Source organism: Atractosteus spatula, chromosome 3 (genome assembly GCF_055471065.1).
Source record: "Atractosteus spatula isolate fAtrSpa1 chromosome 3, fAtrSpa1.hap1, whole genome shotgun sequence".
NCBI lineage: Eukaryota > Metazoa > Chordata > Actinopteri > Semionotiformes > Lepisosteidae > Atractosteus > Atractosteus spatula.
This window is the reverse complement of record NC_142708.1, coordinates 64,064,198-64,090,248: the sequence shown is the minus strand read 5'-3', so window position 1 is coordinate 64,090,248 and position 26,051 is coordinate 64,064,198. Positions and strand designations below refer to the sequence as shown.

The 26,051-nt window shown below is 41.5% G+C and overlaps 1 protein-coding gene across 1 annotated transcript in view; it reads right to left on the bottom strand.

The window, feature by feature from the left end:
* Window positions 1-4,158: 4,158 nt before the first annotated feature.
* The window catches only part of LOC148838162 (bone morphogenetic protein receptor type-1B), a 162,064-nt gene continuing 140,171 nt past the window's right edge, over window positions 4,159-26,051 (bottom strand). Inside the window, exons 5-14 of the mRNA XM_088910857.1 lie at window positions 19,649-19,808; window positions 16,992-17,094; window positions 16,101-16,200; window positions 13,119-13,215; window positions 11,391-11,529; window positions 10,454-10,646; window positions 9,341-9,638; window positions 7,977-8,152; window positions 7,527-7,657; window positions 4,159-6,964 (exon numbers count right to left, since the gene is read on the bottom strand). Coding sequence (XP_088766983.1) covers window positions 6,839-6,964; window positions 7,527-7,657; window positions 7,977-8,152; window positions 9,341-9,638; window positions 10,454-10,646; window positions 11,391-11,529; window positions 13,119-13,215; window positions 16,101-16,200; window positions 16,992-17,094; window positions 19,649-19,808 — 1,523 coding nt within the window. The 3' untranslated portion in view covers window positions 4,159-6,838. The remainder of the gene's footprint in view (window positions 6,965-7,526; window positions 7,658-7,976; window positions 8,153-9,340; window positions 9,639-10,453; window positions 10,647-11,390; window positions 11,530-13,118; window positions 13,216-16,100; window positions 16,201-16,991; window positions 17,095-19,648; window positions 19,809-26,051) is intronic.

Sequence of the window (26,051 nt, the reverse complement as noted above, 5' to 3'; positions counted from 1 at the left end):
CGCTCCAGTACTGCCTCATGGTAATACAGACTACAAGCGGAACACGGCCCACCACTCACAACCTCCCCGACACCATCCACACATCCCACACAAAGACAACACTTCCGACAAGCACTGTGCGCCACAGGCCCTTTCAGAGTGGCGCCTAGATTAACGATCCTAATAAATCAATTTCATGAAGCAAACCACCTGGAAGAAATTAATTCCCAACACAGTTCTCAGATGCAGTATTCCCCTGAATAACACCAAGCAGCATCTGGGAAACAGAACTGCATGATGCCACATTCCAGATTCACCTGTTGGTGAAGGGTTAGTGTTTTGGTTTAAAACGGGCTCTTTAAAAAAAACTCTTTGCATTTAATCAAGATTTAGATCAGATATTGTATTATAAACTGCATTTTATTATTTTTCACTAAATAATAAATTTTTCTCTAAATAAATTTACACTAATTTTTCACCAAATAACCCACCAAATTCCAGTCTTTAAGGCCTAAATACCTTGTTGCATGTATTAGAAATAATGGAGGTTAGCTGATTAATTTAAGAAAACGTGTTAGACTAAAGTATACTGTACCTCACTGTTTGAGATGTAAATGTAAGTTATCACATGGTCCGAAAGTCTATTCCCAGTACAGGATATGAAACTGGCTCAAAAAGATTAAATTCCTCCAGAGCAGAAAAATTGGAAAAAATGACTATTTTGGTATGTTTTACAGAAAACACATAATGCTTTACGAAAAGAAAATCTTATTCACTCTGTTTAGAGCAAAAGAATGGACAGTGCATGTCTATTCAGGTAGGCCGAGACTCTCAGTTTCAATCTGAAGTTGCTGCATTGGAAGACCAGTGTAGAAAAAATGAGAATAAAGCTTGTGATACCTGACAAATACAGACTGTACAGGAGAAGCAAAAAAGAGCATTGCTGAGCACCAGCCTACAGCGAGCCAGAGTAAATTAGATAAGGCACATAAGTTTGAAAATAAGATGAAGAGGAGGAGAATACAAGAGCTCAGGTATTTGAGAAGACATACTGTACACCACAACTCACAGAGTGAAACACCAATATCAGCACCCTGAACGTGTATGAGCAGGAAAATATGTCCCTCGATATCACACTGCAATAATGAGGATGAACACTAGGGGGTGAGAAAACAAACCAAGGTCACGATATGATACGAATCTTGCGACACGAGTCATGAATATGTATCACTAAACATTTTCAGTCTTTCATAGCTAAGTGGTAACAAGTATTTCCACATCCCATGTTGCAGACGTGCGCAGCAGAATCATCCCCGTTGCCGACACGACGGGTGCCTTGCGATTCAAACAAGCAGGAATTCTGGTCACCCCAGCACAAGACATGCGTGAAAACCTGTAGCATCAAAATGTTCCAAATTAACACAGATTGATAATTTGATGGGGAATAACGGCATTAAATGCCATAATTGTAAAAGGCTTAACGCCATTATTTTATAGTAAACCTCACAAAACCTTTCCGCATATTACAATGAAGTGTCGTGAAAATTGTGTACAAAGTCTGGAATCATGGTTTTTATTTAACTTAAATTTTAAGTACATCTTATGCGTTTTTCACATAACCGTTTTAGGATGTCCCATGTGGCGGTGACCCATAAAATTTGCCTTCTGGGGCTCTCCGAGATCATAGTTGGCTACGCCTAACCTAAAAGATAACATCAGTAATAAACTGACTAGACGAAAGGCCAACATTCTCCTTTACGATTGTTGTTTTTTTAATGTAAGGGGAGGACGCTGCGAAATATTACAAACGGGGCAATTCAGTCCTATACTTCAAGATGGGCTTTCAACATCACCCATCAACAGTTATAATTCGGAAGTGTATGCCTGATTTTCACATAAAATCCACCCAAATGCAAAAATAAGCAATCTGCAGTCTCAAGCATTAAACACAAACCCACCTGAGGTCAGGAGGTCCGTCTTCGGTTCCTCGGAGCAACGTTAAAGCTAGGGGGCCGGTGTCGTGTCCAATTCAGTTCCCCATGCATAATGCGAAAGAGCTTCACAAAACCTCATAATATCGGCAGCTTCTGTCTGTATGTATGTGCTTTTGCTTATTACTATATGGATACAAAATGAGTCCGTTGTTTGTGTTTATATTGTTTTCTCGGTGTGTTTCATGCGTTTGCTAGGAATTAGAATAATGTAAAAAAATACTGCCACGACGTGAATGAAAGCATATCTTTACACAAGACAGGGGAACCGAAAGAAAGCTCACAAATGCTATGCTCATCTTTTGTCTTGCTATTCCTTTTTTTTTTATTTTCCCGCGGTGCGGATTTAAATAAAATATCTACTTCCTTTTTCTGTAAAACCTGCCCCCTCCCCATTCATACTGTAGGCAGCCGCCCTCCGTTTTCTTAAAGGGGCAAGAGTAATTGAAAAATCATTTGCTATATGCAAGGTTTAAGACATATTAGGATGAGAAGAGCTACAGGCATATAAGAAATTAATCGACAACAGGTTTTCAGAAAATGTTAAATATCAATTACCGTGTAAATTAAGATGCTATTAGCAATTAAACTTTGAGTTCAAAATTGGATTTATGAATGCAGAGAGAAAAAAGGCACCTTTTGTCATACCTCTTCAGACGACAATAGTCTGTACAATGGATTTCAAGGGTATAGCTTCCCCATACAACAAACAAGGCCTCAGTCTCCACATTTGTCACTTTCAAGGGTCAACACTGTAGTAAAAGTGTAGGAAGTAGGACAACTGCAGTGGGCCAAAGTCAAAAGATAGAAATAAGCATACTGACAAAAAGACACTCAGACAATGACACAACAGTACACTAAGGCTAACTGCTTAACACTTCACCTGGCTATTAAAAAAGACTGAATCAAAGTGTGCTTCAGGGGAGCAACATGCCCTAGCATATACTTGTAAATATCTAACATTTTGCATATCTAACACCACACTCATTCAAGGCCCCTCAGGACAATTCCGGGTTACTCAGATGACATTTGGTACCTCCAGCAACCTTATTTACTGTATCTCTTGCAGTAAATGCCCAGCCATCTATATTGGGGAAACAGGAAGGAGACTCGGAGACCGTTTCAGAGAACACGTCAGGGCTGTGAAGATTAAAGATTTCTCCAAGCCCATTGTTTCTCAGTTCACCTCTGACAGCCACGATCACACTAATCTCTCCGTCTGTGTTCTCAAAGATGGTTTTCCTAACTCATACATCAGAAAGACCACAGAAACTAAAATTATCCTGCAGCTAGGATCACATCTTCCCCCTTCTCTCAACGACAGACTACTTTTCTTCTAAATTCTCTCTATTCACTGTAGGTTTCATTTCACAGCTCTCTTCACCTATCCTGACTTCACACCTCTTGATTGGCCTCTCTTTCTGTCACCTGCTCCCGCCCCTCGCTCCTCCTCTCTCCCAGCCTTTGTTCTCCCGCTACATTACCTTTGCCTACTGCCTTGTCTCTCTCACACCTGAGGAAGGCTCCACGGCCGAAACGTTGTGTTTTCTTTCTTCTCTTTTCAGCATGGAATAAACCTATTACGTGTTCCTTTGCAGCCTACGCATGCTGACGCAGCTACCCACCTGAACTATACTTGTAAATAACTGGGTTCATTACATTCGCCTATATCCAGGAGCTCACAGCTTGAGCTTGACAAGAGCCAGTAATTCCTAAGGTTGTGAATATGATCACAGCCGAAAACTAGCCGAGATTGCCTGCTTACGTAGCAACAAAAGAGTAAAAAATGCCATGGCAACCTGCCACAGTCCATAATCTTTTTCTACAGGGCCACATATGTGATACTGAATTCTGCGGGGAGAAAGATGGGTACCGGTTAAACCACTTAACTTTTGACAGAGACTCCTATATTAACTACCTGAGATTTCAAGATAGAGGTCAGTGATGTTCATCAAGATAGCATTTTAACTAGTTGCATCTCAGAAACAATTGCACAGCATATCGCATGAAGTACATTAAGGCTTCAGTAAGGTACCTCACAGCAAAACTGGGAAATAAACCCAAAAGACACAAGAGATCCTAGAGGTCTTCACTCCAATGAAAATTGAGCTTTTGTCTTTTGTACCTTGGACCGCAAAACACAAAACACAAAACACATACCCATCAAGCACTAGCAGGTGTGATTGGAGACTGAAACCATTTTATTAGGGGAATGTTAACCATTAAACATACATTATTTATAATACATATACAGTCACTCTCATTTACAGCTATATACAGGTTAAATAAGGCACAGAGACCCACAGAAAAGCAGGGATTCTTCATTCTGTACAGAATCGAAAAAAAAAACATACTTTACATTTTCAAGTCCATAATATTAATATATATTAGAGAACTGAAGATAAGCATTAGCTTCAAGACTTGCAATATTATTTACAAATACAAAAATAACATTATCTGTGAAAACCAAACACCTCATTGTATTAAAATACTTGTTGCCTCCACAAGTTGTCAAAACTGCTAGTGCTGGGGAAAGCACATGCCACTCTGTAGGAATAGTACAGCACCCTCCACTGGCAGGACCCCATCTGCACAACACAGCCTGCTCTACGTTCATCTTTCAATCCCCACATCTAATAAGGGCTGAGGTGCATTCCGCCTGGGAAATGGGAAATGCCACTGCAGTTTTGGAAATCTTGTTGGATGTAGGGATTAGCTGAGATAAGGAAGATTTCAGAAGCTAAACAAGGCTGGGAAGGGAGACCTCCAAGCAAAACTACGTTGTTTCTGCAAGTATTGTCAGTGGACTTCTCAGCTGAGCTACAGAGTGATGAAGTCAATCAATAGATGGGTATTATTAGGAGGCCTTGATTGGTAAAGGCCAATGGGAAATTTGGTTAGGACGCTGGGGTAAAACCCATACTCTTTTTGAGAAATGTTCTAGGATTTTTAATGACCACAGAGAATCGGGACCTTGGTTTTAAGTCTCATTCGAAGGACAGCGCCTTTTTACAGTATAGTATCCCTGTCACTATACAGGGACACTATACTGTATATATATATAGTGTCCCTGTCACTATACTGGCACATTAGGACCCACACAGACTGCGGGGAATGCGCCCCCTAATGGCCCCACTAACACCACTTCCAGCAGTTAAGTTTTCCAAGGAGGTCTCCCATCCAGGTACTCATACCTGCTTAGCTTCAGTGAGATGTCAGTTGTGAGCTGCAGGGAGATATGGTTGCTGGCATATTTCTAATTAATGATCCCATGGCACTGTTCATAAGAGGAGTGGTGTTAATCCTGTTGTCCTGGGTAAATTCCAGACTGGGCTTTTACAATCTGGCCTCCCTACAGGGGCCATTATGAAGTAATATGAATTAGTTAACAAGGTTCCCCTCAAAAGAAAATTACCTGCAGGGTAATACATAGGAGATCCCATGCAGGTGAAGAAAATGTATAGAATAGGTGTTAAGATAAGGAGGTAATGTTAGGCCATCACCTTGCTCCTCAATCACGAGTGACTTGGAACATGAACAGCTGTTCAGAGGCAGTCAGCACAGGAAGGAGTGTTGTATGTTTTCCAATCCAGTCATTGATGACCAAACTCCATATGTCCCGTACTTGTTCATTGAAGGCATTACACCTTTATTTGCAGAACAAAGGGCAAAAACCTGAGCTAGCTGTTTGAGGGTTAACTAGAGAATGAACATCCAAGCAGCTTCTTGACTGCCAGTGGAAAAATAACAGCAGAGAGACAGCTGATTTGCCATGTGGTCATTCAAAACGCAAGGTTCACAGTGAACTGGAAAAAATGGAGATCACCAACAAGGGGAACACGATAGCCAGAAAGCCCCAGAGCTCCTCTAATGATAGAAACCAATTCCATCCCTAACACGACAGACATATAGAATGTCAAAGCCATGCCATTTCACACACATATCCATTTCACATGAGATACAATAACTTGGCATACAGCAGCTTCACTTTGTGTGATTCTGAGTTCAGACTCAACGGAGTTGCACATTCCCGGGCAGTTATTGAATGAGTAACATATGTCTGCTGTTTGAGGGATGTTAAGGAGGCCCATGCTACCCTCTTCTGAAATTCTGTTTGGGCATCAGTGACCTACAGTCACAAGGGTCCATGCGATTAACATATGGAATTAATTGTGTCATCATGAATTCAGCATCAATAACATTTCACAGACCCAGTAAAATAAGTTACTTTCATGCTTATCTGCTAAGTTTCACCCATTTTTTAAATTCATGATTATTCTGAACAGACAGATTTGGAGCTTTCCCTTACTGTGATGAAAACTCCAACTTGGCAATTCTGAAAAGGGATTACTCACACACCCAAACACTGTGCTATGGCTGCAGATTGTCAAAACTGTAGATATATTCCCTCTCAGGATCCCATCTGACTCTGAGGATGAGCAAAAAATAAAATACATTTCTGCTTCTCCAGGCACAGTGGTGTCTCTGTTCACCCAGCAGGCACCAGCAATCCAGATATATACCATATGCCCAGAAGCTTCCAGCTGATCAGATGGTTAAAAAGGCTTTCATGGAAAGCAAATTTCAATGTTCACGCAACGTCTATGTTTCTGTGGCTTTCAAGCAAATGTATCTGGATGTTGTTATCACCCACAGGTACAACATTTTGTTTTTATTTTTTATTGTTTTTCTTCTAAAAAGCAGCACTCCCAAGTGTCCACACCAGCCTGTTCTCTGATGCGCAGCCCAGCTGCAGAAGGACTCTGGCCTCCCTGGTTCCTGGCCAGGCCCGTTGAAGGTGGGGTTGTGATGGTGGGGAAAGCAACCGTTTCACACAGGCCTTTCCTCTCACGGTCACAACCGTCTGATCAGAGCTTGATGTCCTGCGACTCGGACATCTTAGCGAGAGTCTTTTTCACTCGCAGGGCGGTGAGGCGCGACGCCGGGTTCTGGGCCCAACACTCTGACATCAGCTTCCCCATCTGTCGCAAGCACTGTGGACAAACGACAGGTACCATCAGGGCTGCGGCCTGCTGCCTTAATTCTCACACTACAGCAGAGTCGGTCAAAGTAGCAGCAGTTATTGAGAAGGTAAATCCACAAATATAAAGAAAACCCAAAACTGCATGCACTGTAGGACGGTCTCATTTAAGACTACTCTCAAAAGTCTTACAGTTTGACAAGATAAATCCAAATTTGTATTGCAAACACAAAATATACATATTGGTAGTGTATGCTTAGCTATAAAATGTCCTATTAAAGAAATTCACAGCTTCTATTAACCAACAGCCTAAATTGCAGATTTTTTATATGATCAAATACGTACGCATTCATTACTGCACCTTAGTGTTCACACACGGTGATAGACAAGAAATGGAACAAACACAAAACAGTCAGGACTTAATTCCTATGTCCATGCAAGAAGTCTGTTTTTTTCAATAAACTGGAAATCAGCCCCTCATGGCATCATAACTCCATCAACCCATCTTCTGTTTTCCCCTTGTTTTACTTAGTTTCAGTACATGGACAATCAGATCTTCAGATTTTTTACTCTACCTCGTCACTGCTCCATCGGTTGGGAAAGGACGGTCTCAGGCGCTTGATGCACACGACCTCTCTCATGTCTTCATATGAGGGGTCAGTGGGCACCAGGTCATGATAGGGTAACTGGTATTCTTCCACTATACCTGTGATACCAGACAGAACAGGAGCTCTTTATGAGAAAGATCTTGGAACATGTGAAGAGAGACTGAAGAGAGGAGAGAAAGCAGAAAGTCAAACTGAAGAGAGAAGAGCAAGCAGAGAGAGAGAGAGACTGAAGAGAAGAGAGTGAGCAGAGAGAGAGACTAAAGAGAGGAGAGAAAATAGAGAGATGGCCTGAACAAAGGAGAGCGAGCAGAGAGACAGGCTGAAGAGAGACAAGTGAGCACAGAGAGAGACTGAAGAGAGGAGAGCAAGCAGATGCAGACTGAAAAGTGCATGAAAGTACAAAATGGCCTGGCTCACCTCCTGAGACACACCGCCTTGCAATCTCCCACAGGATGAGGCCAAAGCTGTACATGTCTGCCATGATGTAGGACTGGAAGTGGTTCCGGTTCAGGCTTTCGTCCAGCACCTCCGGTGGCATGTAGCGCTTGGTGCCCACTCTGGTGTTTGGAGGGATGTCCACTTCATTGGTATCACTGCAGAGTGACACAGAGTATCCATGTAAGGTTTCAAGATAACAACCCATTAAGACTAACAATGTGAATTACACTTCAGTCACATGGTTAAATCATTCTGATTATGCATGCACAAAATATAAATTTACATCCCAGTTAACTCTTTCCACACACTCAAATGCCAATAGATACTTTATTGTTCACTGCTGTGGAAATTTGTCTTGGGCATCTCCCACAGAAGTACAAAACACACAAGCAAAATATAATAAAAGCATTTGTAGAATGCTTTTTATATGTTCTGCCATGGAGCTACCAAACCAAGGGCAAGTATAAATACATGGTAGGTACAGTACATGGCAGGATTCTGAAAATGGAACAGACCAAAATATGGAGACCTGCAGAATTTCACAAGTATCAGACACTGTTACACATCCTTTAGAATCATCTAATAAATGCCTTTGAAAGACAAAAATATATCCTCAACATTTCTGTACTTTCCTAACAATAGTGTCCATTAAAAAAAAAGAATTCAGAGCAAATCAGACTAAAACGTCAACCTTACCTTTCACTGTGATAATGTATTACTTTGGAGATTTTGTATCACAAGTTTTGGAGACTACACTGTATACACTGAAGGACTCTGTATCATTTTAGAATTATTCTCTTTTCTCTTTTTAAATGAGAAGAATTCTAGTGCCAATTGCACAGGGGTTGCAGTGCAGCTCCACTGGAGCTTGGACCCACTGCAATACCACAGAGCATTTCCAGGCAGTTCTGTGTAGGTATGCACAATATGTAGCCACAGGTTCGAGCAAACGGAGAGATGGAATGGAACAGGTGGATTAATTTTGAAATGACAATCCTTTGCAGTGCAAAGAGCAGCCAAGTTCACTTCAACCTGAGAAAAGGCCACTGAAACGCTTGGCAGACTTATTCACGTAAGAAAGACCAGCTCAGCTGGCTTGGAAACAAAGCAATGACTGTTTTCTTGTTCAGGAAACTGCACACTCTAACTCTGTGTGCTCTTGATTGAAGACTCTTAGAAATCCTCAACCAGTGGGGTTATCCAGGACCAAGACAAGAGCTGACTGGCACCAAATATGCCATTCACAAGTATTACATCCAGGTGAGGGTCTAAGCCTCTCTAGAAAACACTCTGTGTGAAGTATACAAGCTGTTTTTTTTTTTGCTGCAGAAGAATGCTCTTACCTTATAAATTTCACAGCCAGCCCCAGGTCAGCTATGCAGCAGGCTCCATTTTTCTTCACCAGGATGTTTTTGCTTTTCAGATCCCGGTGTGCGATGGCGGGCTTTCCCTGAGTGCCGAAAATCTCCGTGTGCAGGTGGCAGAGGCCGCTGACAGACGAGTACGCCAGCCTCAGCATCGCTTTCGTGTCCAAAGTGGTGGACTTCAGATAATCGTACAGGGAGCCATTCTCGTGGTAATCTGTGATCAGGTAGAGCTGCGTCCAGGAGCCAGTGCCTTTGATGTCCGCTGCGATGAAACCTAATTCAACACAGAGTGCAGAAGGTTTTCTGACTAACTGAAATGGCAAAAGTTCTCATTTCAATTACTTGACAGCTTAGAAAACAGAAGTGAGCATTAATGAGAAGTAGTCAGGGATTATGATGCAGAGTTTAACGATCCAATTTGAGTGTAAACAAGACATCCGATCAATCATTGATATGCACAGAGGAGGTAATTTTGCTACGTGGACATACAGTAGCTTCAAAGGGATAGGAGCAGCTGAAATGGGATTGAAGATAATGAGCTCAACTGCAGCTGACAGGGAGAATGAGAATATAGTGGGACCTAGAGGGGTGGCTATACAGAGGGAGAAAGATAAGGGAAAATTATTTTATTGATCATCTTTCTGTGTTGCTGTTTCACAGTATTGGAAAAATACAAGTAGCTTTGTGTCTGATCTGTCCCATTTTGAATACATTTAGATACAAGTGCAGTGTTCTTTCTATGTATTGGCAATGAAACTAGACTATTTCCTCATTTGTGTTGAAGAGGACTGGCACTAAATATACAACAGTTAGGACAGTTAACAGAAACACAAAATAATAAATATGATGAAACTGGTAAATGAGAAATGTCATTTGTTCTGACAGACCTTGGAGGGACTTACAAATTCCTTTGTGTGATTTTCTGTCCGTTTGAAGAAGGAACACAAGGAGCAGTTCTCTAATGCTCTCTAACAAAGCACCACCCTGTACATGGCGTGGGACCGGACTGCAGATCTCAATCACAGGGCCACAAGAACGCTGTATCCCAGTACTCCCTAGGGTGGATGCACATTTGTGTTTTCCTCTCACCTAAAATGTTTTCGTGCCTCATAAGCACAGTCTGGTAGATCTCGGTCTCTCGGAACCAGCTGGCCTCTTCAGTGGTGAAGAACACCTTCACTGCCACCTTCTCCGCTCGCCACTTCCCCATCCACACCTCTCCGTAGCGCCCCTTCCCGATCTGCTTTACCATCTGGATCTGCTTGGCGATGGTCCTTTGCACCTGAAAGGCAGGGTTTTTAAACAGGAACGTAAGTGCCAGCGACACTTGCCAGCGAAACAGGGGCAGCTTTCAAACCTTGGGAATTTAGCATTTTCTCAATCAGTTCTACATTTCCTGAGTCTGTCCATCCACTATCTATGGACACTATCCACTATCTATGGACACTATGAACTGCAGTATGAGACGTATGGCCTACTTGAACTACACGCACTGTCTATTCCTGGTTCCTGACTGCAGAGACTCTGAACCTGATCCAGAACCATTGGGTGCAAGATGGGACAGCATCCTATACTGGACGCCATTCCATCTTACAGCACACACACATACGAGCACAGAGGGGCAACTTAGACACCCCAGTTAACCCTACCAATAAGCATGTGGCCGCACTGTCTGTAGCAACACTGCTACATTTCCCGAGTCAAGAGAATAGCTCATAGTGAAAGCCATGTTTCAGCTGGCATTCAGCTGTTTTTTTAATGGATTTGTCATTTAAAAAGTCACGCATAGAATTCAACAGCGCAAAGGCTTACTTACACACGCATTAAGTTATACAGTAATAAACCTTTACTTATGTTGTTGTTATATTTCTTTTAAATTATAAAAATAAAAATGCTTAATAATATGAATTTATTGAAAAATGTTTAAATGTTTAGAGCTACAGGTAGCGTTGTCCCAATATCAAGGACCACATTTTGCTCCCAACAAAAGGAAGTTTTAATTGGGCTGGAAGTTCTCAGGTCTTACCAGCAGAGGGAGCCCTGAGCCGCTGCCCGAGCTCTGAGATTGCTCGATGAGGTCCTTCAGGGATTCCCCAGCAGGAATGTACGTCTCATCCTGCTCCAGCCCAATGCTGTACCGAGGCCTGGATTCCTGCCTCTTATACCTGAGGGAGAAAGCCTGGGATAAGCAAAGTATACCTCTGTTGTGCACAACTGTATTTTCTTATTCTTATTTTTTCCTTTTTAACACACATCCAAAGACTGAATTGTATCCATTAAGATATTTAAACATGAAAACTAAAAAAATCTTCTTTAATCACATGGAAAATAAAAATCGAATTAAGCAAATACATAATGGTTTAATAGTGCTAGCATTACACTCCAGTCCTGCCCTCAAAGAGCCACAGTTCATTCTTGAATTAGGAGAAGTACTGGGAAAATAACAAGTGGACAATTACATTGCTTCACTTCACAATGTGCTTGCATTCTGTATGGAAGACATCTGAAACCCAGGTACTCATACTGTACCTATATCACACAGAACTGGGGCTTTCGCGGCCAGTGATCAGTCAGGTCATTGCAGGACTGAAATCCCCTGACTTCCTTTCACTTTTGTGCCACAGATGCAATTTAACTGGAATACTGTCATGAAAGTAGTGTTTCTTTTCAGACTGGTGGCAATTTGAAAAGGTGGGATAAAATCACCCCTCGAGGAAAGCAGGCTTTCTGGAAGATCTGGGCATAAAAATACTCATCTTTTTATTCAGAAAGCTAGGCAGATGTGAAAGGTTCAGCAAAAGGCCTTTCTTATATACATACTGTAGTGTAGACCACAAACTAAAAGGCAAAATAATACACGTTTAAAACCAGAAATACCAAAGAAAAACAGTGATAATGTGTAGTTTCAGCTTCTCTAACACAAGGTCTAACATGAGGAGATCCTAATGGCAATTGAACAGATTTGAAATGCCTGATGGGGTCAGCCACTGCTTTCTACCCCCCTCTCTCTGGGGCCCCATGTGAGGCTGTGTTCGTTCATCACGTTTCTCTCCATCAGCTGCAGCACAGGGAGAGCAGAGGAGGGGGCGTTTTGGGAAAGCAATGCACAGAGCATGTTATTAAACCTTCTATTACTTTTCTACAGTTAACATTGTAAGTTCTGGCTTGAACCTTCAAGAAAGCTGACTGGAAGGTATCAGAGAGCTTTCGAAGACAAGGGTATTAGGAGAGGATAAAAAATATTTAAAGAACAGAGGGTGGATAGTCACATTTCAAGGACATGTTGCTGGCAGTACAGAGCAAATGGTTTCCACAAGCAAGACTGTGTCCATAAGGGAGGGACTAGAGTGTTTAACTTTTCAGCTTTAGCAATAGCAAAAGAAACAAAAAGAGCACAGTGTAAGCCAAAATCGAACCACAGATGTTTCTGAAATTTAAAATAATATAAATATAAATTATATATAATATAATTTGAAATAAAATAAGGAAAGAAATGCTAAGATAATTTTTTTGTTAAAAGTGAACATATGCCTTTTATGTCTAAATTGTAGACAATCTGATTATTAAACATGACAGAACAGGAAGGACTTTTAAAAATGCAAGCTCATTATTCTGGAGGAATATTTTCAAGGATGGATTGTTTGCATGTTCTGGGGAGAGCGATCTGTTCAGGGAGTGTGGATTCCAGAGGTCCACAGTATGTTTTGCCAAGCATTAAGCAGGTGCAGTTTTTACTGCAAAGTCTGTGGCTGACCTGAAGTAGCAGAGAATGATGACGATCACCAGGATGATGCTGCACACCGTCACTGAGATCATCAAGGCCATATGGTGAATACTCCCATCAGCATAATCTGCAAGAGAAGAATTTGTTTTGTTACAACGCCTCAGATAAGGTTGATTTCCTTGGACTTGTTTCATATTTGCAGGATGAGAAGCTGCTTTTGAAACTCTTGAAAAGGGGAAAGGACAGGGTACTGAATTCCTAACTCATATAATTACAAAAACAAACTGTCTGTGAATTTAAAAAAAACTTTCTTAGGTACACATTTTAATTGGATTATGAATATATACTGTATGAAAGCAGGTGCACATATGCTGGTGAAGAATTGGTCAAGCTCTTCAAACAAGAAGAAAAATGGGCACCCATAGCATGAAGACCCAGAATGCTGACACGAATGCCAGCTGCTGTAAGGTAACTTTGTAAGGGTAGAAACCAGAGCCCGCCTGTGTCTTTCCTGCCCTCCTTTCACACTCCTGCGTCCTGTAGCTCAGCACAGAGCACTGATATGACAGCACTGGTGCTGAGCAGCGGGGGAATTCAATCTCTATTGATCCCACTCCTGAAATAGGCCGATTAGCTTTCAGATTGACGGACGCTAATGAAAACCCAGAGACCCGGAGGTTTCTTGGGGACTCTTCCTTTACTGTCATGCACTTGCTCTAAGAGATGAGAGGAGCCCCTCCATCTCTCTCTAACACACACATTTGCATTCCCTCCATCTCTCTCTAACACACACATTTGCATTCCTTTTTGTACTAACTTCCTGTTGACTCTCATTCTGTTTTTACTATCCCAAACCCAAACTAAGAAATGGGGACACCTTCTTACATTTTAACCCCACATCCATAGTAATATATGGTTACACACACATCCACACAGACAGAATCACATCACCCCTTTTGAACATCACCATGAAAAACTCCCATCCAAACCACTTTAGGCACAGATTTGAAATAAAAAGTTTTGATAAGAGTCCAATTATTTCTTTAAATAACACAAACTCAGGGGTACTGAGAGTTTTCGTAAAACAACTAATGATATCGGTGAGTATTCTGCACGTCTCCTTCAGAGAGGCAAGTGGACAGATACCCTTGCCCTCCCTGCATGTGAAACTGAAGAAATCTCTAGGGAAGCCTGTCTTTTTATTATAGAGTGAGAAAACAAGCCAGGCGGAAGGCTCCATTTCATGGTTTATCAACAGTTTATCATCTTCTGTAAGCCACTCATTCCATTGTAAAATGTGTGGTTTGTAACAGTTTAACATGTCAGAGCCTATCAGTGTGAAAGAGCAGGAATGCCAAAACGAACAGGCGATTCTGCTCACTTTGGGCTTAGTGTTAGGTTGAAAGGCGGGCGTGGGAGGAGGGATTACATGCAAGTAGGACAAGATGTCCTCTTAACAAGTGAATTAAATGTAACTTTGGCTCTTTAGTAATTTGTTTCTTTATTGTGACTCAGATGTGATGTGACATCACCATTGTACAAATAAACCCTACTCTGCACTCCATTTTAACTCCGACACTGGGCAATTTCAAGATAAAAATGAAGCTGAAAAACGGCTTCAGAACTGGAGAGTCAAGTTATATACTTTTAAGCATTTTGGCTCCACTCGGTCAACCTGACAGAATCGTTCTGGATGTTTTGCCCCTTTGGAAAATCAGGGATTTCATGTCGTGGTAAAGCATGAAAGAAATTCAGGTGTGATGGCAAGAATGATTACTGTAGATCTTCTTCTCTCTGTTAAGTTACGATCCTCAGAAAAACTAAACATCATAATTACAACCACTTCCAATTAATTTACTCTAGGGTTTTACTCAAGCATGACCCTACGGGCCAGAATGCAAATGCCTTGAAAGCATTAGTCAGAATCAGCTGGCTTCAAAGTGTCAGAGTAAGACTTGTGATTGAAGGAAGGAGGTGGCAGAAGCACGCTTTACTACAAAAGCACACCGAGGACTACTCAAGAATCTAAAACTGTAGGGAGGCCATAATTACAGTGTTTCCCAGTGTATTTATAAGCACACTCATCATGGCTTATTGAAGTTAAACAGCTACATAGCGATTAAACCCATTAGAATAAGCTATTTCAATAAGAGGACATACTCATACAGCTGGTACTGTATAATTTACAAAATAACATTACAGACAATATGATGTGATTTCTTTTTTTTTACTTTGAGGTATTTTGAGCCTGAGTTTATTCCGGAGTTACACAAACACGGAGTTGGAACATGTAGCACCGAAGTTCGCCTGCTGTTTTATTCTCCTGACCTCAGCCTTGCATAGATGTTGTCTTAGCTGATTGTTAAAGAATAGGAGATTCAATGATAAGGTGTGCAGGTATGCTGTAAGAAGCTTGGAACCAGTCAACCTGCTCTCCCCATATGACTATGCCTCTGAAAGCCAGACAAGCTGTTCTTGCTTAACAGCCCGGCCAGGTGCTGTAGTGTCAGTATGTTGAGAGTTTCTCACCAAAGCCAATAGGAATGTCTTAGAAGGGATCACAAAAAAGAAGAGAAGGGTGAAATCTGAGGCTGTTCCTTCCCAGCCCCTTTCCCCATTAACGAGCCACTCATTAATCACCACGCACACGCACGCAGCCCTGGAGACAGACACGCCGGCTCCAGCATGGGTGTTTAACTGCGCACTAAATCAACAATGCAAGCTTCCCTCTCCCTCTCACTGGCTCCTCTGGGGTTTAAAGTCAGAGAGAATCTGCCGACAGAGGGCACTGCACTGACAAAGTGGGATGCCTGTGGGAGATAGAATCCCATCCCAAACTACATCTGTGGTTCCCCAAGAGACAGACCCCCATCACAACCCACATCTGTGGTTCCCCAAGAGACAGACCCCCATCACAACCCATATCTCTGGTTCCCCAAGTGACAGACCCCCTCCCTGATCTGGATCTGCAGTTCCCCCATGAGACAGACCCCTGACCCTGACCCCACTTACTTGTCTTCAGAGGCGGCAGGGTGGGATGAAGGTCTTTATTGCAGAAGTCTTTGTCAGAGCAACACTCGATTGACCTTCTCAGACGGGAATTTGGGGTGTCCTGAAACACAAACACAGATTATCTAACACTCAAGAATGGTGGATGCATGATCCCATTGGGCAATGAGCACTATGTAAATAGTGCATCTACAGTATCTTTTTGATTTCCTCCTGCCATCCTGCAGAAGTTCTTACTCTTATTATTTATTTATCTGGCGACTTGCATTTGTACTGACTAATACTGCCGGGCACTTCACTGGAGCTCCTTGAGTGAAGCACTTCGCTCAGGGCACAGCAGCAGATCCCTACCTGGGATTTGAACCCGCAAAGATCCAGTTCTGCCGAGAGCCCACACACTCTTTTATTCTGACTTCTTGTTAATTCAAACATTCATCTGTGTAATTAGCTAATTATCTGCACCCACCTTTCTCTGTGGTGTTGTTAATGTACCAATGGCTTCATTAAGAGCTTGATGCCACTGTGTTTTACTTCACTGTAAGCAGTACTGCTAAAACTGATAAAGCTTTTAAACATTCATCCCAGATAAACACTGTGTACATAAGCAAAGAAATAAAATTTGATTTTTAAAAGAACATATTTGGACCGCTTGTCCTTCACATTGCTTTTTGAAAAAAATGGAAAAACTCTCTGACAGTGGCAAAGCCACTGAGAGCTGCAGGTTCAAACAAACCCTCCATCCACTGAAGGCACAGTGTAAACTCAGGACCTGGATGCGTCAATGCTTTTAACAGACAAGAGGAGAGAATAAAAAGTGTCTTGAAGTTCATAACATGCAACTGGCAAATCTGTGTTTTCTTCCATTCAATCAATATGGGAATTCTGAGACCCTACCCGGCACTGAAAGTCTGAGCCATCCTTTGCCAAGCATCCAGAAGTCATAGATGAAACCCCACTGGCGTCCTCTTCCACCATAGTGAAACAGTGGCCATCCGTCCTGCCAACACAAGAGTAGCACTGAAAGTCTGCATCTACAGTACTGAGTCCACAATAGTGCAGGATGAGTACAATCACTCAGTCAAGCTTTGTGTTCTATGAAGACTCTAATTGATTAAATTGAAAACGAATAAGCAAACTTTGGAAGTATGGAAGTTTCTATACCCCAGGAAGAAGTGCAAGACCAAACCTTGACTGTTTTGTTCAGGCAAAGTGTGGCCAGGACGGCAGCAATCAAGTGTGTCAGATTTGCAGTTTGAGTTTGACAAAAGCTGCAGCCGAACAGCTCTCTTACACTATCTGTCCTTGGTAGGTTAAAAACTGTAAAACATGCATTAAACGGTAGCAGTTTTGTATTATTAACTATAAAATGGCTTAAAAATTTGATAAACCTTTCACTGTAGTTAAATGAAAAACGTAACTGTAGAGTTAATCAGAGGTTATTCTCAAAACCCCCTGCCCTAAGAGAAACTATTTTTGCCAGAAAGTCAATGAGGAGACATACCATCAAGAAATAAAAATACGCACTGTGGAAGCAGACTAAAAAAATGTTGCAGCAAAACACAACCATTATTCTGCCCAAGGGCAGCCTTCTTGTCCACATGACCTTTGAGAATGAAGGTTAAATACTTTCACACTGTTGTCAGGGAAAACTGACTGTACCTCGCTGACAGATTTTTTAATGGCCCTTCAGCACCACCGCTGGAAAACGCGGTGTTTGGAGTAGCAGTGACTGACAGAACAAACGATGGCTATCAGGAACAGGAGGGGGAGCGCGTGCCGCTCTGCTCTGAGCGCTGTCACGGGCTCGTCTGGGGAGCGCGGTGCCCAACAGCCACAGCAAGTCTTTCAGGCCTCTTAGGCTACAGATACAGGCAACCATCTATGTGCAATTTCCTAAAGGAAGTGCTATTCAAACCTATCTGGTGGTTTTTGTAAATGTATCCTAAACCTTCATACAAACGCAAAACATTTTTTTCTGGTCTCTGTAGTTCAATAATTCAGGGAGAATCTGTACAATGTTAAAAAACAACTATTTTTCATGATCTTTTTTCTATGCATGATTTTTCATATGTAAAAAAAATAAAAACATTGAAAATATGAAGCCCAGATAACTACAGCCTTAGAAATGTTTTTTTTCTTAGTCTTAAAAATATAAGCTGGTGAATTGTATGAGCACATTTTTTACACACAACTCCAAAGCATGATTATAGCATTCTGCTGGGCCAGGCAGGTCACAGAGAGGCTCAATGGATTTGGAAAGTCTTCCAGCATCTTTGAGACCTCCTTCAGAGCCAACCAAAAAGGACTTGATTGTCAAGATATCTGACATGAGAACAAAAACACTGATGCTTCAATGTATGTACCTATTATGTACAGAAGCTTTGTAATGTCTTAGTAATTGATCTGAACAGATTACTGCTTTACTTAGTCAACATTAAGGTGATCTTTTGTTGGAATAAGTCTACAAAACAGTATCGGGTATCACTGGGATCTTCCTGAGATCACTGCTCTGCACCATTTCTCGTGAAGGACATTTCACATCACAGCAAGCAAAATCCAAATTCAGAGCAAACAAATCACGTCTGCCTCTCTGAGCCACAGGCATACTGCTCAAGAGGAACAGGTGCGTTTTGCTCAGTGTCGGTGGTTGAAGGTGGCCCAGGGGTCCTGTGACACATCTGTACCTTGTCAAAACATGCTGCCCAATCAGCCATCATGACCCTGTGCAAACGCCAGCTTCTGTTTCAGGAACACCCACGCAGGTGACCTTTGACCTTACCAAGAATGTTCAAAATGTCCATGTGTTGCTGTTTTAGAACCACACACAGAATAATTCCTGTAAAAAGTTTAACAGTCTGAGTTTTGTCAATATCTATTCCCGCACACCCGCCACAGTAAAATACATGATTAAATAGCATTTCACTTCATTCAAATGGAAATTTTCAATAATGTGATTTTAATGCGTCTCTGCGTCACACAAAAGATAGCAGTCACACATGCTCTGCAGGACTGAGCTATCAAGCATGTGCACAAGCAGTCAGAATAACAAGTCAAAATCATGAGAAGGCAGGACACAGTACATTCTGAAAGATGGGACGCACAGAAACTCCAGAAACACATGGATCTCTCAAGTGACTTTACAGCACCAGATCCCAAATGGACACTCCAGCTGAAGGGAAAGAGACCACAGAAAAACACTCCTACTGAACCTCACACTACATTCCCATCTCCTCTTCCATCTGCCTCTTCCGAACATTTCAGTATGCCTGACCACTGGGTTAACCAGTGCAGCATTGTGTATCACACATGATTTAAAGGTACTTTTCCATAAATCAACAATCTTTAGAAACAGCAACCATAGAACAAACATCAATTGATTGACAGCTTTTGAGTGTAGCAAAAACTAGATAGCCTTGAAAACCTCCAGATGCTGACAGCCTTAGTATAGAGGCTCATTCAATGGTCAGATTCCTATTCTCCCCTTAAACGTGCCAGAGGTCCCCTGAGCCATCCCCCCTCCCACTTCAAGCGTTTTCAGGTTTGAGTCTCACTTGCAGGTGTTGTTTGTGGATTCCTCTGGGCAGTGATTCTGGCAGTGGCACCACAAGGCCTTCTGGGGCACGATGGGCATCTTCCCCTCACTGTCCTCCTTCCTGCCGTCCATGGTCAACTTCCCAGAATTCCTCAGCAGTGCTTTATCCAGCAGGTTGGCTGAAAAAAGTAAGATGCAGAATGGACTGTTAACTTAAATCAAACAACCTACTGAAGGGTTAGAGAATCATTCAACAGCCAACAGCTTCACATTTTCCCCACTTCTGCAGTAACATGTTGCAAAAAGTCTGTTCAGAAATGCAGGTGTAAAATTACATTATAATGTTTGTTTCTCCTCTATTCAAGACATGTCCTGATTAAGTCTTCCTTTCGTCAGATGACAGATCAAACTGAGATGTTTCTGACGCAGTATGTTATTTTGGATAAAAATGTTGTTGACTGAATACTGGTAATCACAATATTAATCTTGCCTAAGAAGATAACATGTTCTATTTGAAGAACAGCACATTTTCTGTAAAGTTGATGAGTAGGTTCACTAGCACATATTTCCAGTCAGAGTGAACGATGAGCCTACAGTCCACAGACTGCTGGTTTCAATATCTGGGCTATGATTCCAAATTTAAAGTATATACAATATGCAAGGCAGATTTATCTACAATGAATGGATTGAGATCCTTCTGAATTTATGTCATTCATTCACTGGAATAAGATCATTAACTGCAGATGTGGCACAGTTGTGCTGTGACCAAATGAAATAATATTTAACTTTAATTCCCACGGTAAAGTATCGAGTATGATCTACCTGCTTGAGCCTGTTTTAAAAAAACAGGCCTTTCAGTGCTACTCCCATGTTGCAGAAAACTACATTGTGCCAACACATTAAAGATTTTAAAAGAAAGGCCAATTCATACTCCGTATTTCTGTCTCTCTAGGAAGCAATTTCCTGCACAGTGCTTTAATATTGATGGTATGGTCCTGTACTTTGGCACATGATGAATTTTAAGTGCCCTCATTCGAGTTCCTGTTTGGTTTCATTGTAGCTTACATAATCACGTAAGAGAGAGGGTCTTATTCTATGCAGGAGCTGCTGCTATATAAGGAAGGCTGAAGTGGTCTTCTTTATGCGACATCCTGTCTTCTACCTCATTTCTGTTTGCTGGGGTTAAGATTTTAAGGAAAGGGCTTCTGCACTGCAATGCAGCTATACCTGATGCCCCCACAACCCCTGCCCCTCAAGGAGAAACCCAGCATCTGATCCTGCTCTTTAAAGTAATGTATATACCACACTGATTCCTTTCTGTGCTCAATTATGTTTAAATGAGGCATGCAGGCTCAGTGGGCAGTGTAGATTTGAAATGAGGGAGGGGGGCAGAGCTGGGAAACACTGAAATACACCACAAAGTACTCCTTTCTATTTCAACCCTGCTGTAGCACTTCTTATTGTCAGTTTCACTGCCTGCCCAAGGTGTGGTGGAGGAGTGTGTGAGGGTGCAAAGCTGAGAGGCCCAAGTACATCAAGAACATCAAAAAGTGTTTGATCACTTTCCATGTCCGACCAGAACCAGAATCACTCCTCCAAACACATAGACACACAAACATTAATAAGGATTCCCTAGGATATAAATAAGGATATAAATCTTAATATCTATATTAATAAGAATCTCCAGGACAAGGAAATTTATAACCCAGCAGGCAAAAAAAATCACATCTTCTACCTATGATTCAAGGAACATTGAGATGGATCAGTAACGAAGAGTAATGAATTAATGCACAATCCCAGAGGAGTGACATAACAATCCCCAAATAATGGGGTTTCTTGTGCAGATAAGAGTCCAGAAACACCAATGGATTTCACTTTTGCTTGGCTGCGGTTTTTGAAAAAGACCACACTTCAGCTAGCAGTGCTGGCTGACAGAACCGAGCTGCCTTTTCCTATCGTCCCAGAGCTCACACTTGCGCGCGCTGTGTGTATTTTTCTTTCTTCTCTGTATAATATCCAAAGACCAAATGTGAGGGTCAATATGGGGAACATAATCATTTCTTTCAACAAACGTGAACAAAAGTCAGTTGCCACAAGCTCTGAAACCTTGTTTTTAATGGACAAATGGTCTTTGAATGCACCCAGGCAGCAAGAGCTTCCAGACATCTGGCTTACAGAACAAAATAAAACAATCCAATTAACAAAAGGGTTAGAGAGAGTTTATACTGGAAGTTTGCAGGTGCAGAAATATTTTAGTTTCCAGACAGCAGCTGACATATCAGGGCTGTGAGCTGCAACCTCTTCAGCAGGAAAGAAAACAAAACCGACAATACAGCAGTCCTGGGATCAACCGTTTCGGATGGACACAAAGTGCTCCCGACAGAGAACTTTTCCCACAACTCCGTTCTTTGTGTCCCTGATATTTAGAAGCAGTTTCACCCATGCACAGATAACCAGAACCTTTTGTAATTAATTAATTGCTTACACTTATATAGCGCTTTTCTGGACACTCCACTCAAAGCGCTTTACAGGTAATGGGGATCCCCTCCACCACCACCAATGTGCAGCACCCACCTGGATGATGCGACGGCAGCCATAGTGTGCCAGAACGCTCACCACACATCAGCTATCAGTGGGGAGGAGAGCAGAGTAATGAAGCCAACTCATAGATGGGGATTATTAGGAGGCCATGATTGACAAAAGCCAATGGGAAATTTGGCCAGGACGCTGGGGTTACACCCCTACTCTTTTCGAGAAACGCCCTGGGATTTTTAATGACTACAGAGAGTCAGGACCTCGGTTTTACATCTCATCCGAAGGACGGCACCTGTTTACAGTATAGTGTCCCCGTCACTATACTGGGGCATTAGGACCCACATGGACCACAGGGTGAGCGCCCCCTGCTGGCCTCACTAACACCTCTTCCAGCAGCAACCTTAGTTTTTCCCAGGAGGTCTCCCATCCAGGTACTGACAAGGCTCACACCTGCTTAGCTTCAGTGGGCTGCCAGCTGGGAGTTGCAGGGTGATATGGCTGCTGGCTTTTGTAGGGGTATTAATGCAATCATTTTTGGCCAGCAGATGAAAATGAAGACAGAAAAGTTAGACAAAACTTTTGAGTGACACATGGAAAGTGACACTCAAAAGACCAGCCTCTACCATATTGACAAATATATATAGTGAAAAAAAGTTCAGTTCTGTGGTACACTTTTCTTTTCACAAATTCAAGTGACAATAAAAAGACAGGACAAACATCACTTGCAAGAACTCACTAAGCTTAAAATAAATATAAATAAATATGTCCAGATGCCAACACATAAGGAAACTATAAAATTTGTATTAAATTACTACCGTCATTAATGCTCCAAATCAAAGTTACAAAAAGGGTAACTTTAATACTGTATGACAAAAACGATCCTTGCCATTTTCAAGCACTGCTGTTTTGAATGATGGATGGAAAACAATTTGTGCTGTTGCTTATGGCCTTATGGCAGGTATTAAAAAGGGTATTACAGTTCATTAAATTGTTTCCACATTTTCATTATATAACATAATAAATAATATCTTTGTGTAATATACAATTTCAGAAAAACTTGATGTGGGACATGCTCACTTTTGCCAGCAATCACAACACAAACAATACTTCTGTTCCTTCTCTTCTTTTTGAATTTAAGGTTGTAACAAACACACCCTGTATATAAACAAACTAGTGTAAACATGCCCACATTCCATTTGATCACACATCTATTACCAACAGGTGAACAATACATATCTCTGGTAGTTGTCCCTTTAGCAGTCTCTAGTGGAGAGTCCATGCTCATTGCAGCTCTAAGCAACTCTCAGCCAGGGCAAACCATCACAATACACGCTACAGGCCATTTAAAAAAAAAATAGAGTATTTACAGGTACAAACAAGAAGACCTTCTTCATGTAGTTTGTTTGCTAGTAGCTACAGTATTTTATCCACGAATCCCATCCAGCCATTCCATGAGAGATATCAGCTTCAACAACAAGGCCAGGTAGCTTGTTTCATACTTCCACAAACCCCTTCAGTTCTTAGTCAAGCCCCAATTAGAGCATTCATCTCTTAACTGTATGGTTTTCTGTCCATAAACTAGTTCTTAATCCAAACAAACATATTTTCTTGAATGCCTATTGCCTGCAGTTTTAGAATTTTAGAATTAATCTTTAACGCCAAATTTTATTTTAAAAAATGAAAATCTAAATACACCATATCATATGCTCTGTGTGTACCCATTGTTGCTGCTTTCTAAAAAGAGAGTTAAGCAAGACCCTCCTTTTCTAAGTCCATAAGGGATTTCCTGCTCAAACTGAATTCTAAAGCAGGAACTCATATGAATACTACAAGAAGTCATCCTGTGTCTCACTGGTAACAGCAGGGAAATGCTGAAGAAGTCACATCTGATTAGGCCTCTGCGCACAGCTCTTGAACTTCTGATACTTGCTCAACCCTGGACCAACTATCCTCATATTTTATTTGGAGGCAAGTGAAGTTTAGTCAGTGAGTGAAACTTTTAATCCAGTTTAACGAGGCTTTAGAAACAGAGCATTCATATCATGGAGCTCTGAGGGTGTGTACAGGAGGGACTACAAAAATGTTCCCCATCTTACACAAATTGTTTTTTCTGTGGTCAAAGGAAACTTATTTTGTGGTTAAAAATCCATGTTGGTTTTTGTAGGAATCCTAAAATTTTATTTTTCTCTAAAGTAGTACTTTGATGGTGCCAAAAAAATAATGGCAACATTCTCATTCAGAAACAACATTTTGGAGCTGCAGGCAAGTTCAAAAAGTAATACAAGTGCTACAGTAAAACCGAGTAAGAAGCTGGTATTGACTTAGCACAAGGCACAAATCCTAGAACCAAACAAAAACATTGAAACAAAGTCAAGTGATTGAATTCCCAACTGTATTCACTGCATGACAAAGTGGCACCTCACTGTGAACACAATGCAGAACAAAACAGTCACCTAGACAGGTGTATCCCAAGCCACTAAAGGACTGAACTGAAACTTAATTGATTAATAAGCACAAGTGGTTAAGATCACTTCCAGAATTATTAAAGAATTCCACCAGCAGCTGGGAAGCTCATTACAATATGTTTAAGAAATGTTGCATTAAGACAGCCTACAGGAGTCTTGCATCATGATACAAAACCCACTTAGGCAACTGACTTATTGTATCATGATAAAAAAGTGTAGTGACTCATTGATATCAGTATGAACTATGTTTCATCCCAGACAGAAACAGCCCTACTCACAGTATTATCTGAGCACATCTGTTTTATTCTAGAAAAGTAGCTCAGACAATGGCTGATTCATCATTGCATACTGTACTCAGCCTTTCAAGACATCAACACAAAGACCAATGGAAGTAGGAACTTCAAATTAAGAGATGTCTACAAAATACACGTATTCCTGGTTTTGGTAACATTGCAACCACTGGGTTAAAAAGGCCTCTGAGATCCATGACTATCTATAAAGTTGTGCATGATTAGGTAGCTAACTGCCAAACTGCTTCATCAGCTGAATTAAGGGGAATTTTAAGTCCAGCATGTCCAGGAATATAGCCAGGACACTGGAGTCGGCACCCCTGCTCTAATAAACAATGCCCTGGGATCAAGTCATGAATATTTACTCAAGACCTCGGTTTGATGTCTATTGATGTCTCATCTGAAGGACAGCACTACTGCACAGTTTTCTCAGTCACCATACTAGTCCACTTGTCTGGAGTGAACACTGTCACTTACTTGGCTGCCAACATCATTTACAGCAGAACACTGCTTTTCTTGGACTCTCATCCCAGTACCTGCTTTTCTTCTGAGATCTGACATGGTCAGGCTACCATGGCAATGCTGCTATCACGCACTAAAACTGTCTTTATAGCTTGTACAGATGTCTCTAGATAACAACGTCATGACCAAAAGGTGTGTTTGAACCTGAACCTGAAGTTTTTAATCAATGAAGGCTGCTATTTGTCTGTATTGTAAGCAAGAACTGGGAGATTGAACCCCAGTTGTTTTGGCAAATACATTCATGATATTCACCACCTCACTACTGCATTTCTGAGAGCCCCTGAATTCCAGTATTAATTAAATCAATTCTATTACTTATCCACAAAGATACGTGAATTTGGATTATAAGCAAAAAGACTGCAATAGAAACTACAAATAAAATATATAGGTGGTGATCAGGCTTAAAGCTTAAAGAGAACTAAGCCATAGGAATTCAGCTGGAGCACCTGTCCAACCTTTGCTTATAATTTAGAGCCTAATACAGAACTCAGTACCCAATATTCAGGCAGCAATCCTGGAGAACCCGTACTGCAATTTTAGCTCCTGACAAATGTGAGCTCTAAATGGATGTCAATTCAATGTGAACAGCATTGTCTATTTACCTGGCTCT